The sequence below is a fragment of the Phoenix dactylifera genome, chromosome 6, assembly GCF_009389715.1.
Source record: "Phoenix dactylifera cultivar Barhee BC4 chromosome 6, palm_55x_up_171113_PBpolish2nd_filt_p, whole genome shotgun sequence".
Classification (NCBI taxonomy): Eukaryota; Viridiplantae; Streptophyta; class Magnoliopsida; order Arecales; family Arecaceae; genus Phoenix; species Phoenix dactylifera.
This window is the reverse complement of record NC_052397.1, coordinates 774,635-788,515: the sequence shown is the minus strand read 5'-3', so window position 1 is coordinate 788,515 and position 13,881 is coordinate 774,635. Positions and strand designations below refer to the sequence as shown.

General features: G+C 37.6%; 2 protein-coding genes across 2 annotated transcripts; one reads left to right on the top strand and one right to left on the bottom strand.

Annotated features, from left to right (window-relative positions):
* The first annotated feature begins 778 nt into the window (after positions 1-778).
* LOC103703734 lies at positions 779-2,804 on the top strand. The gene is made up of 4 exons (XM_008786684.4): positions 779-1,084; positions 1,172-1,290; positions 1,399-1,520; positions 2,275-2,804. Exons 1-4 carry the CDS (start codon positions 1,033-1,035, stop codon positions 2,414-2,416), a joined length of 435 nt encoding a protein of 144 aa, XP_008784906.2. The 5' UTR covers positions 779-1,032; the 3' UTR covers positions 2,417-2,804.
* A 1,880-nt stretch (positions 2,805-4,684) lies between these two features.
* On the bottom strand, positions 4,685-12,114 carry LOC103703837 (transmembrane protein 53). The gene is made up of 5 exons (XM_039127039.1): positions 11,446-12,114; positions 7,141-7,243; positions 6,283-6,494; positions 5,871-5,952; positions 4,685-5,763 (listed from the first exon to the last, which is right to left on the bottom strand). Exons 1-5 carry the CDS (start codon positions 12,105-12,107, stop codon positions 5,737-5,739), a joined length of 1,086 nt encoding a protein of 361 aa, XP_038982967.1. The 5' UTR covers positions 12,108-12,114; the 3' UTR covers positions 4,685-5,736.
* Positions 12,115-13,881: the final 1,767 nt, after the last annotated feature.

Genomic DNA, 13,881 nt, shown 5'->3' with positions numbered 1-13,881 from the left:
TGCATATGCATTGGAGCGACGTCCGTCTCTTATGAATTTAGCAACTTAACTAGCTGGAAACTAATGCGCTCAGATTAATTTTCTCAGAAGCTCAAGGTCATACAACGAGATATTTTCATAGAATGGTGTTCTATCAACGTTATTCATCCAATTATAAACTCATGCCAACTCCTTGCCGAAATATGGCACGGAAGGTACATCTTAATTTTCTTCTTCTTCTTTTTTGGGTAAAAGAATCTACTTATCTTCCTCTGATGCAAGAACACCATCTCCCGTGTCAGGCAAACAGTATTTCAGAATTTTGTGTCATCACAATGCATATCCTTAACAACCAAGCAAGGATAACTTAGATATTCTGCAGATCCTATGTCTCTATTGGCCAAGCTTTCGCCATCATTTGGAAAAGAAGCACGCACCGAAAATATGGGAACCCACCACTTCCCTAAGCAGTTAATTGAAAGGGCTCCAGCAACAGGTCATTATCATTCACTCCCTGTAGGCATGCTTAATGGTATAGCTGGGAATCACCATTCTAGAGAGTGATTATCATGTCCACTTTCACACACACACACACACACAGAGAGGAAAGCCACAATATTATTCTCCTGGACGGTTCCAGATTAATATTGGCAGACAGGATAAGGAACAAGAACTCTATTCTCACCTTTACTCATTCATTCAATAAATTCCACTTTTCCTGCAAGGAATATGACATCGTTTCTAGCTTCTAGAGAGGGGTAATAAAGGAGACGTGTCCAAAGTGGGAGGAGCCAGGCTATCAACCAGGAGGGGAAACAGCAAAAGAAACAGCGGCGTCGTCCCCCTACTGTTCCGCCATCTCGGTGAAATTAGAGCTAGATTCAAGTCCCAGTAGAAAAGTGCTGAGTTTTTGTCAGCTACCCACTTTGTTTATTGCCCAAAAATAAAGCCATCGACTTTTTGGATTCATATATACATGGTCCGGGGATAAGACTCACTCACGAGTGCCGCTTGGAATCAGCGATCCGTGCTCTCTCTTCTTCAGGAGGAGTCATGGGTTCTCTAATGGCAGGATGGAACACGCCAGTTCAAGATCCTAAGGCTGGTAATGTGAATGATCTCACCATCTTTCAATGGTAATCTTTAGACTAACAACTGATGCTGAAAGCTTTGGTTTTTCGGACTTGTTCAGCAAGATATCAGAGAAACAGATCACTTACTAGAGGAGAGATTGATGCATACTGGAAATCCAAGAAGAAGACTGAGGAAGAACATCTTAGGGAACTTTCTGGTTTCGTAGAGAATAATCAGGTAAGTTATCTACTAAAGCTTGCCAAAGTTCAATTTTTTTTTTGCTTTTTAGTGGTCTGCTCTCTGTGGGGAGAAGCTAGAAACAGCAACGAGCTGTGCTACTGACAGGGTCACGGCTCTGGGGAAAAGCTACAGAGGTCAAGCTCGCTGCCTCTGACCGACAGAAGGGAGGGCTCACTGAACAATATCTTTAAATCACATGATGAGAGGAACAACAAGACAAATTGCTGGTATTACTATGAACTATGTCTTAACAAATTTGTTCATGCTTTCATCACTTCATAGACTTGATAAAATTGTCCACCAAGTTACTATTTTCCCAGTTTTGTGGTAAGATTGGACTGATGTGCCAATTAATTCCACCAATTTTATCTAGACTTCAGTAATCTTTAGCTTCAGGTCTCAAATCATAGTATGCGTTTTGAATAACCATATTTACCTAATACATGTAAACCAAAGAAGATAAGCAAACACGTTCGCCATGTAGACTGGATCTTCCTTCTTGTTTGAAAGTAATCCAAGATTTTCTTTTTATCTTCAACGAACTCTAGAACATAACTGACAAGGTGCTAAGGAAGGATTGGCCTTCATACTTCCATCTAGAGTTATTATCTGGAATCTGGATAGGTGCTAAAGTAATCTTCCAGGGTTTCTTATGGCCAAGATTTAAAGTGGGGAACAACAAAAGATACCACATTATCTGGATCCCTTACGCACCTCCAGATACTTTGTTTGATTTTTTTTTTTTTTGATACCCTCAATCCTTGAAACAAACATCAAAGAAATAATGATAAAACACCCCTTATTCTTTGACCACCTGCCGTTTACTAGAATCCTTTATGATTGTTTTCAACTGGGTTTGCATATAATAATAATCTGTTGCTGTATGATCCAGTTCTTTCAAGTTAAATTTTCAGTTTTCTGGCTTCCTGTAATTTTAATACAGTATTTGGATCTCAGAATCTGCTCATTGTGGCCCTGCAGGTGGACCTGGAGCAATTGGGCATTTCTGAATGAACCTCCTGTGACAGCCATGGAGGGCCCTTCCTACAAGTATGCTTCACAGTACCATGTCGCAAATTTCGGCAGCTCGAGTGCAGCAAACAACTCAGAGATCAGTGTGTAAACAGTAGTCTATTGCTCATCGGAATCAGTGTCATGGTGATCAAATAATATGGATAGGGTTGATAACCAATGGAACTACGATAGTCACTGGAGGTCTGGTCACTTCAGTCACTGTATATAGGTCTGCCTTGGCTGTGTAGAAAAGTTTGTTAAAATGTGCATTTCGTCATGGAACTTTTGTGAATCCGAATATATAGAGTTCTGCTGTATTTAGGTGGTGCCATCTAGATGGATTAGTTGTTGCTTCTTCATGGCCTCTTCAGCCTCAAGTCTTATTAATATAGTAAAAGTTACCATCAAAAGAATGAAGCTACTTGTACCAAAAAACAGAATGAAGTTACTCCTAATATATGGTTTTGTATAAATTATGCTGTATTTATGTGGTGCCATCTAGATGGATTAGTTGTTGCTTCTTCATGGCCTCTTCAGCCTCAAGTCTTATTAATGTAGTAAAAGTTACCATCAAAAGAATGAAGCTACCTGTACCAAAAAACAGAATGAAGTTACTCCTAATATATGGTTTTGTATAAATTATGCTGTATTTATGTGGTACAATCTAGATGGATTAGTTGTTGCTTCTTCACGGCCTCTTCAGCCTCAAGTCTTATTAATGTAGTAAAACTTACCATCAAAAGAATGAAAGGTCTTATATATATAAGATCTTTCTTGCCGCCAAGTTCGGACCTTTAACTGAGATATAACTCTCTCAGCTCTCTTTCTGTTGACTTCAATTCCTCCCGGCAATGTCTTGAATCACCAAAAAAGAATTTTATACCTGGTTTCTCCCAAACTGAACTTAGTTGATTCTGAGTGCTAAAGCAATAGTTCGATTAGTCTCCACAGACGTTTTTTTTCTCTTCCCTTTTGTGTGTGTGTGTGTGTGTGTTAGAGAGAGCGAGAGTGACACCTATATTATAATCCCCATATGAGTTGGAAAGAAGTATCAAGAGAGACAGAGGGAGACCTGTCAACAATCGCCTCTGAACCTTCTCAACAATCCCCAGGGAACTTGGAGTTGAGCCCTCTAGCAACTCGAGTACGTTAGAAATCAAAGACAAATTTGAATCTGTTATCAAGAAAAAAAAAGAGACAAATTTGAACCGTGCTTACACCATGCATTTTACCATGCCCCAAATGTAATTTCTAAAAAGCCTGCTAAACTTTTGGTTCCTAAAACCTGGACACGATGCCAGTCCTCTTCTTGGATCTTAATGAAATACACATTTCTCTCAATGTTTAGAACTATGGTTGATGGCTTATGGATGTTGGTTGATCATTTCTAGTTAGCTAAAATCCAAATTTAGCATTGACAGTACCAAAATATTAGAATGGTTAACACTCGGGATTAAAGCAGCATAGGGTGAGCAACCCAGTTTATTCTGATCGTTCTGCCAAACAATGTTTTGCAGCACCATTTTTTTCTGAGGACAAGAACAGACTCTTAGAAGCAAAACTTCCCATAATGGTGTTGTTTACAAATAACAATTATAAAATGCTGCTATGAAATTGCATAAAAACAATAGTGTAATTATATTTTATTGCATTCATAACTTGCTATAACAGCTGTAATTATTTAACTTCTGACAAATGGAACACATTAGCAATTCTGCAATCAATTATTTTCGAAGAGTTACATTAGATTTCTTATGGAAAATAATTTTTACAAACTTCCAAGACAAGTTTTTAGCTCAAGTAATTGTCAGAAATGGTGGAAGCCGAGATACTTCACAAGTAAATTTTCTTCAGCGTTTTAACTGAAATAAATTTTGGTCATGGTTTTTTCTGCTTATAATAGGATTGGACCTTTGGAAGGTGCTCATAAAATGGAATTGGATATATATGTAATAAGCATGAAGGTTTATCAAACATTCTCTAATAAGACCAAATACGGGTTGATGCAAATCAACTAGATATATTCGAATCCAACCCAAACCTACATCTGGAGCTGTGTACAGAATTTGGCCCTGAACCTAAATCAGATTTGCCAACCATAGCCAGCATGAAATTGGGAGATCTTAATCAGAACAGACATGACAGAGACAGACCTGATCAAGAAAAAAGTCACAAAGAGAGGTTTTAGTCCTATAATTCTAAACCATCTACTGAGTAAGTTGGTTGAATTAGGATAAGTCAATAATTAAAACCAATTTGACTTGGGTTGAACGCTATTAACTTGCTGCCGAACAGTAAATGTGATCACACGTATCCTACAAGGTCACTTCCATTTTCAGAACTCCACCCATTAAGTCTTGGACGAAAAATTGACCATGCGAGGACAAATCCAGCCAATTTGACAATAATGTGCTCCCAAATGCTAAAAATCCAATGTGTCACTCAAATTCCAGTGCAACACCACCTGAATATGGATACAGTAGATTAAATACAAAGAGGATATCCATCTGACCGTATCCACAAGAAATCAAAGTCACATTGGTAGTTTTTTAAGGGAAAGAGAGGGGCGAACCCCCTCCAAGGACAAAAGCAAGTACGAAATCATTTCAGAAGCTAATCCATGAATTCCCAGCTTTGATCCCTGTGAACCCTTGTTGGCCTCCAATCCCCCAGCATGGGAACATTGTTGATGTTTGAAATGAGGAATGTTCACCTGATCAAACTAAGAAAGTTACTGTCAGAACAAAAGTAACAAATTTACCTTGGAATTTACTATGGTCTCCCTAGTTTTCTCTGTTTCTCCATCACAATGTAGAACTGATGTAACCGATAATACTGAAGTAACAACATTGTAACAGTTACATTTTTTTCTCAAAAACAGAAGTGAAAATAACTTAATGGTTTTCACTTGCTTCATTATATCCAAAATCGCTGAAAATTCATGTCACGACCTATTTATCGAAGGGGAGAAATATGAACAAGGCTATGTAAAGAATTTTGAAGAACATCTCACAATTAAGATCCAAGCCAAGAATCTCAATGAACTAAGTGACAATGAATCAAATTTTCATAAAATAAAGAAATGCTCACTGAATTTTGAGAATAAAATGCATGGATCTGAAAAAATGCTGGACTTTTAGCTTTCACCATTTACCAAAGGTGCACAACAAAGGTAAATACAAGGAGAAAAGACCTCATATTTAGGATCTAGACTGAGAAGTCATATAAAAATGAAGCAGAAGTGGTTTGGAGATTACCTGTCACATTAACTCAGAAGACAGAAGAAGATAGTGTTTGTTACTCTCTAAGGTCTTCAACAAATCAATAGCATACTGGGAAATGAGACCCAACCAAAATTAAAGTTGGATCTGTAATCTAGAGCCAGGTCAAACCGTTGCAGAACAGCACTCTTTAATAAATTCATAAACTTTAGCAGAATATATATGAGGATAACTCCTGAAATGGTCAACATGTGGCGATGAACCAAAATCATGGGTATAAACATTTCTTCCCAGTGCCTTCTGCCCCATGACGAAGTTTTCAACCAAGTGAACTGGAATTACCATATCAGCTGAGCTGTAAAGATAGAGCTGAGGACACAGAGGCTGGTCCTTTGATAGAATGGAGATGATCTTGCTCAACCTCCTGAACGACACCCAAGAATAATTTAGTACTCCAAAAGGAAAAGTTTCGGTTGTTATCTGGAAATACAATGAAATAGCAACCTAATCTTTATCCTCATAGAAATTTCATATAATTCCAGCACCATTTTGGACAGAAATTTTGCATGATAAAAGCATTCTAGTCATTTGCTAACATGTTGAAGAAAATCTGTCATTTCTACCACATGGATAAACAAAGATAACCACCAGCTACTTATACGTACAACCAGATGAGGATATTGAAGAGGACTCTACTAAGAATAGACATGCAGGTCCAGGAAATACAGTTTATAAAAAATAATAAATGACTTACTGATTTACATCTGGAAGCATCAAAAGTATGGAGAAGAATTTTTCTAAAATTGACAAAAGAATCATTTCAATCAATCGTGGTCTGATGTCTTTTGTATTTAATCTATTGACATCGCCATTCAGTTTTCCTTCTTCCATAGATTTCACTGAAGAATATGTCAATAAGCTACCTTTTTTCAGCAAGGCGGCACAAAATCCTGCAGCCCAGACCTGCTAACATAAATGAAATTAAAAAGAATTTAAATACATAATATGGAACATCAAATGGCAAATTGAACAACGAACCACTCTTTGGAACTGTTTACATTGTGAAGTAATTAGAATTACTGACTTTTAAAGGTTACTGAGCATAAGTTTCTAATACATAGATCATATAGGATTTTTAAAAAGGAAAATAAAACTAGAAACTGATAAAATATTCTGCAGCAAAATGTACTAGTAGTTAAAGTAAATCTTATGGTGAGTTCATCCACCATATAAGAGCATCATCATCATCAACAACAACAACAAGAAGAATATGTCAGACCATTGCTAGTACCCACTCATAGTTGCTTTGATTTGAATAGGATTGATCATAATATAATTTTCTTGTGCCAAAATGTTGAATTGCTCCTGCTTTGCAAACCATCCATTGAGATTGTTTATCCAGTTAGCAGCAAAAAAAGAGAGTTTTTATCCCTTTATACTGAAGTGACAGGAAACATAACTCTGGTAACCTACAATAATGTGCAGTTTAGTCCTTTTTAATTACAAAACCCTCTCTGTTTGAAATAGTGCTGCTAGCTTGTATATCTGGTCCAATAATCCAGCACAGTCCACTGCCTTACAAATCACAGGGAGGGGAAATCATGATTCAAACCTGAGGACTTATCTCCGGGGCAGGTCCAGAGTCAATAATACAACCTCTGATCTTCTCAATAATATCAGTCCTTGATCGCAAATTCTCAAGTATCAGACCATAACTGCAAATCCAGTGAAAAAAAATGCTGCTTCTTATTAAAGATGAAGTGGCACTCGAATGTCAAGGAAAAGATAACCTAAAGATTTATTAAAAACGAAAAAAAAGAAAAATCATTTGAGGACTGGAACATGCAATTACTTCAGTGGATTGTTGAAATATTGATAAATCTGAATCCAGATGTGCCCCAATTAAAAATCAGAAAAAATTGTGCTGCTGTAGTGAGCCACCCAGCAAGTCCCAAGCCAACCCACCGAGGCTTAGGTGGATTGAGTTCGGACCACTCTTTAAGGGAGGTTGAGCATTAGATGGGGCAAATAAGGTATCATGCATGCCAGGTTGGCAAAATTGCAAAAACCCACTTTTTAAATCATTGGTAACAAAAATTCATACTTAGTTACACCCAACAAACTTCATTTGTCCTAAGATCCTCACTTAAATGTTTATATACAAGATATTCATTTATTACTCAGCATTGATAAATCTGCTAATTGCCTTAACTTGTCACAGTTGAGCATTCCTTTTTTTTTTTTTTTTTTGAATGATCAAATTTATTATATGGTATAGTAATATTATTTAACATGTCATGTTGCATTAAAAGCAGTCCATATATAAATGTAAAATTTTTCCCACAATTTAACTTTATTTCCTTTACTTTCTTGATATTTATTTCTTATTTTCTAGTTTTGCAGTTATAAGTTTGTGCTTGGTACAACTATCTAAGCATCCACTTTTTGGTAGTCTCCTAACCACCAATGAAAGATAATTGCATTTCTAAAATCGATGGTTTAAGTCTCAATATTAGACCCCATACCAGTAACTCAATGTTACTGGTAATAAAATATCCTTACCCCCCATATCGACACATGGAATGCTGGAGTCAGTACAACAACCATGTTGTGTGTCACTAGGGTGTGCATCAAGCCCCCATGCCGTATGGTACTGTACTAGATAGGATACACCTCAATCTAGCTGGTACAAGTCGGTACTTAAAAATCTTGTGTAAAACATTGGTAAAAACAAGGGTTTAGGCTTCTAGATTGGCCTCTGGAAATTTGAAACAACAACAAAATCTAAGATAATATGGGCATGCACATGAAACTTACATCACTTAGAATAAAATGATGGAATTAAAGGTGGCATGAGCATGTATAATAAAAACATGAGGCTCTGATAGGGAGAGATAATTGAATCTTTGTCAATGGATTTAGGATACGGATGGAGACACCCAAAGTAACATAGCTAGAAGCTATAAACAAAGATTCAGAAAGCTTGCAATAATACCAAAGCAAGCCATAATAGAAATAGTTGGTGAGCGGGATTCATAAACAATTGAGCGAAGGCTCGATGGTAATGACTCTAGTTTTATTTTAGTCATAGATACGAGCATTAGGCATGTATACTGGACATGGCTGCTAGAGTAAAGTTGTGTTTAATCAAGGTTTTCATGTCGGTCAAGATCTCGTTTGTACTAGTATCGGGCATCCCCCGACATATACATCAAAATCTTGGCCCCATTATCTTGGCTGTTTTAAACCAATAAAATCCAAGATATCAACTGATAATACATTCATATTGGCTGATATTTTTCTATATTTTTTACTTTCTTAGATATAGTTCTAGCTTAGATTTTCAATATTTGCAAGATTTTGATATCTTGGCCTGAAATATTGGCTTAGATATCAGAAATCTCAATTTCCTCCAAGTTTTCCCACACATCATATTGGCCAAGATATCAAAAAAGTTCATCTCAGTCTCCACCTACTAACCAAGACAACTGATATATTGAGATCTAAAAACCTCGCGTTTAATAGACAGTCATGATCCCACTGAGTGATGAAACATCTGAAATTAAGATTTTCCGGCATTGGTTTTTTCATACAAATATATGAAGGCTCTCATATTACACAGACTAGATTTGGCATATCCAGTGCATGTGCAAGCATTAAGTACTACTATAACACTTCCTATGCAGAGTATCAGGACAATAAATCGTGAAGGCTTTTCCTTTTTTTTTTTCTTTTTCTCTTCTGATTGTATTGGGACTCTAATTAAAGCATGACCACACCCTCCCAAACCAAAAAAGGACAGACATGAAAGGGGAGATTGACTTCAAAAAAGACGTTGGCTACAAAAGACTTGGTATTATATAAGGTACGCCATACCTTATCAAACCAGATGGTATGAGGCATATCGTATCGTACCGTAATGGTACCAAACCGGTATGTGGTACGAAAAGATTACTGACGCTCGGCACACCGAAGCAGCCTCCATACCGAGCGTACCGACACAATAATAGGATGACACTAGTAGGGGGCCCAGTACCGAAATGATGTACCTTGCATTATATATTATATAGCTAGGGGAGTCCAAGACCATGAAATTATCAAATTCCCCCCCCCCCCCACCAAAAAAAAAAAAAAAAAAAAAAAAAAAAAATCAGTGGTGAATCCATCTCAAACTTAAATTTGTGCCTCATAGGTCATTGATCCAATGATTGGAATTTTGGACATGGATAACTATGACTGAGTATGGAGTGTCTCAATTTAAACAATTTTATAAAAAGTGATAGAATTACATTTAAATTCTAGAGTTCCCTCATGTGATGATGCCTATCTTACAATATTAAATGCGTAAAGTCTTTATTCAACGGCTTCAATTTCACACGGCTCCTATGCCAAGTCATGCGCCATTGCTCTTTCCTATTCAAGAGAAAATAGAGTTTCATCTGAATCTCTAAACCAATTCCAACCCAAATAAAACTCTAAAGCATCCATTTCCTCATGCATCAAAGCCCTCTGTTCTTCTTCCGTCCTAGATTCTATGCAAGATTTCTTCTCCCGTTCGAAACCACAACCACTCCAATGCAACTACTTGACTCCATAGGTTCAGATTATTACTGGGGTTTACCATGAGGAACCCATGGCCCATGGCCACTCAATTCTCAGCCATGGAACCAATTGCTGCCATGGCATATTCAGACCCACCCCAGAATTATATAATTTAAAGTTCAGCTCTCTTTGAAAGCTATGATCTGTGCAGTAACTTTGTTTCATTATGCACCAAGGTATAGATTTTTTTTATTTTTTCTAATATGTTTTCTCTCTTTGTTACTTCTCATTAAATTCACCAAAAGTTTTTGTGTTGCGTATGCATTATGAGCTATAAGGTCTAGGCGCGCAAGATCATATGCAAGCACTCATGTATGCATGTATAGGTGCAGGGATAATCACTCTAAATGTTTGTACTTTCTTTGTCGAGTTATATGCCCCATTTTTCTTTTCTAAGAAAGGGTTTATATGCAACGTGCTACACAATAATTGGTAGGCCTCTCCAAGTATCCCTAACCCTGAAACCCTAGTGAAGAGGGGATTTGATCCTAGGTCATCTGGTTCAACTACCAAAGACTTAACTAGCTAAGTAAGCTGGCACCTATTAGGTGAAAATGTATAAGCCTCACATTTTAGTAACAACATCAATGTCATAATGGCATTAACTGACATCACAATTGCTTTAAGAACTTTATTTTATTATTTTGTAAATTAGAAAAATGTCAAACATACAGATTTTAATCTTTATAATGTTGTTATTCCTCTGCTGAAAAGATATAATGCTATTTTTCCATTTTAATCTGCCACTATATGTCATTGTAATAGTAACAAAGATTAATTAAATAAATAGTAACTGATTGAAAAGCATGTCGTTAACTTTTTTTGTGGGTAAATAATGCCTTATAATGTTAAAACCATGCAAAATGGTTTTGATAATGGAAGTTCTATAGACACAAAGGGTATTACTAATGCCATGCATTACATGTATGTAGCTAAAGGTTAGTTAATCTTCGTTCAATTCAAAACAACAATATTTCATGAGATTATTTTGTTGGTAAAGTATTGTGCTTTTTACTGTACAGCATTCAAATCAATAAGCTTTTGATCCAATACTTTTTGCGCAAACAACTGTCATCTTAAAGTGTCATTTTGACTCAATATAAATTTATGCTTTGCCCTTGCTGAATACTATCACTATGCATCGCTAAACGGTAGAGATAGGGATTACACATAAGAAACTCTGCAGAATTCCAAGATTTGTAATTCATAAGATAAGATTTAACTTATTGAAGGAAATGTTGATTAAAATTCTACCCTTTGTCTCATCTCATCGTCTTCAGAATTAAAGAAAAAAAAAAAGGCAGCGAACACTTACGCCAGCCACCCAGTATTGCTGAAGGTGTGGAAGAGCAAATACCGCTCCCTCCCATCCTCCTCCCTCTCCGAGCACCAGGAAACCAGCTCCCGAGCCAATCCAGCAATCCTCCCCTCAACCTTCCTCCCCAAATCAAGCCCCACTACGTCCTTCACCGGCACAACGAACCGCACCGACCTAATCCCTTTAGAATTATACATCTCCGCGTACTTCTTCAAGTACCTCTGCTCCGCCCCCAGCCAACCCAGCAGCACCACCGTCCAGGACGCCCCCTTTCCCCCGCAGAACCCTGGATTCCCTCCATCCAAGCCCTCCCAACTCCGATCCCACTGTAAAAATCCCTCCTTTGAGGCGGAGTTAAAGCAGTCGAGGCGTTCCTGGGGAGGAACAGAGGGGAAGATGGGGGAAAAGGAGAGTGAGAGGAGGGAGTCGAAGGGAGGGAGCGGCGAAGTGGGGAACCAGGCGGATCGGAGGGCGGTGCGAGGGCGAGAAGGGGCTTGGGAGGAGGGGAAGGGGAGGAGGGGAGGGATAGGAGAGAGGTCGCCATATCTAGTGAGGATTCTAGGGTTAGGGTTTCGGAGGGAGAGAGGGAAGAGAGGGAGGCGGCAGCGGTGGAGGGCAGCGGTGGAACCGACGAGCCTAACGGTAACGGAAGCTTCCATAGGCGAGAAGATTGGAGGCGGTGACGAGATGCCAACGCATATATTTTGATAACGGGGCCGTTCTCCGCAAACGGGCAGATATTGGACCGGGCCACTAGTAGCCAGTAAAGCAAACCCGGTCCATAGAGCCAAACCGGGCCCATGTGCCCGCACTGGATTTAAAATAAATTATTTGGGCTGGGTCCGGATGCAGCCGTAACCACGGACATGGTTATGGTATTTTTAAATTTTGATTACCCACATTTTTCATCGCGGCCTATAAGAAGAATAAAAGTAGATTGGATAATATGCCTTTAGAACTATTTTCAAATCCAAATCTATTCGAATATAGATAAAAATTTGAGCATTCAACTATCCGTATCTATATACGTCAAAAATAAATAAATATAGATATGGATAGACAACTATGTATCTGAATATTCGATTCCATTTATAATCCTAGTTAATTTTATATGGTACTCATAAATATTTAAGAAAAATAGATGACCGTATTAACATGCTATCAACTTCATTTATCATCCACTTATTAAATATTTGATTTTGTGGACAAAATTTAATTATCCGATTTATATCTATATTGGTATCCGATTTGTATCTGTGTCTGTTTAAAACAAATATGGATATGAATTTTTATATCCGACTAACATTGGTATCCATATTTGTACTCGTCAAGTAAAACAAATATGAATATGGATATGCTAGTATCCGATTCGTATTCGATTCAATTTCAGCCTTAGTCTACAATGTGTTACATGCTTAAAATATTTTTTTTGAAAGATTGGTTTGGTGGGGGCTGGTGAACTTAAATGTTTGCTTTCTAAAAACATACCAAGAGATCTGTTTTGAGTTGTATACTTGCTCTCAAAGAGATGTAAAATATGATGAATGACTTCATGTTGTCCATCATCCATCCTCTTCTGCATATAGTTTTGTGCTTGAAAGAAAAAGCCAGGATGCATCGACAAATATTTCACAAAATTCAAGAGAAATAATGAGTCTATTACCTCTATGAAACATCGATTTTTTTTTGAGTTTCGGAGAGTGCCGTTACCATCTCTCCTCTGGCCTTCTCTTCTGCTTGCTCACCTCCATCAGTGCGGCTTGTTTGGAGGTTGGAGATTATAAGCAACACCAAGACGACTTCTCCATGCTCAGGGTTTGGTATCCTTCGTCTTTATCTTATTCTACTGTTAGCCAAAGTCATCAGAACTGAACCGAGTAAAGGGCCGAGCCCCCGGTCTGACCGAGATGACCAGGGAAGGAAAAAAAAAAGCTAAAAAAAAATCACCTCGAAAGGATGGATGGCGTCGTGGGAGCTCGCGATTGGAAGGCCCCTGTTCCCATATTCAATATATATATATATATATATATATATATATATATATATATATATATATATATATATATATATATATATATATATATATATATATATATGTGTGTGTGTGTGTGTGTGTGTGTGTGTGTATATATATATATATATATATCTTGAAATTGGTATTGCTATTTTCTTTATCTGCTCTCCCTTGGCTCCACATATTTAATATTTTCTTTTGTTTTCAAATTCAGAAAAAAGAAGCCCTTTCCCATAACTCTAACGGCTCCTCCAAGTTCCTTGTTTGCCATTACAGAAACAACCACGAGCTTAAGAGGAGCACACATTTGTTTAATAACAAGAACCAACCGGGTTGAGTTCCTAAGTTGCATTTTGTCATCCCTTTTTTGTGCATAGGTTTGGATCATGCCATATATGAGTTGTGAAGACTCGTGCGGG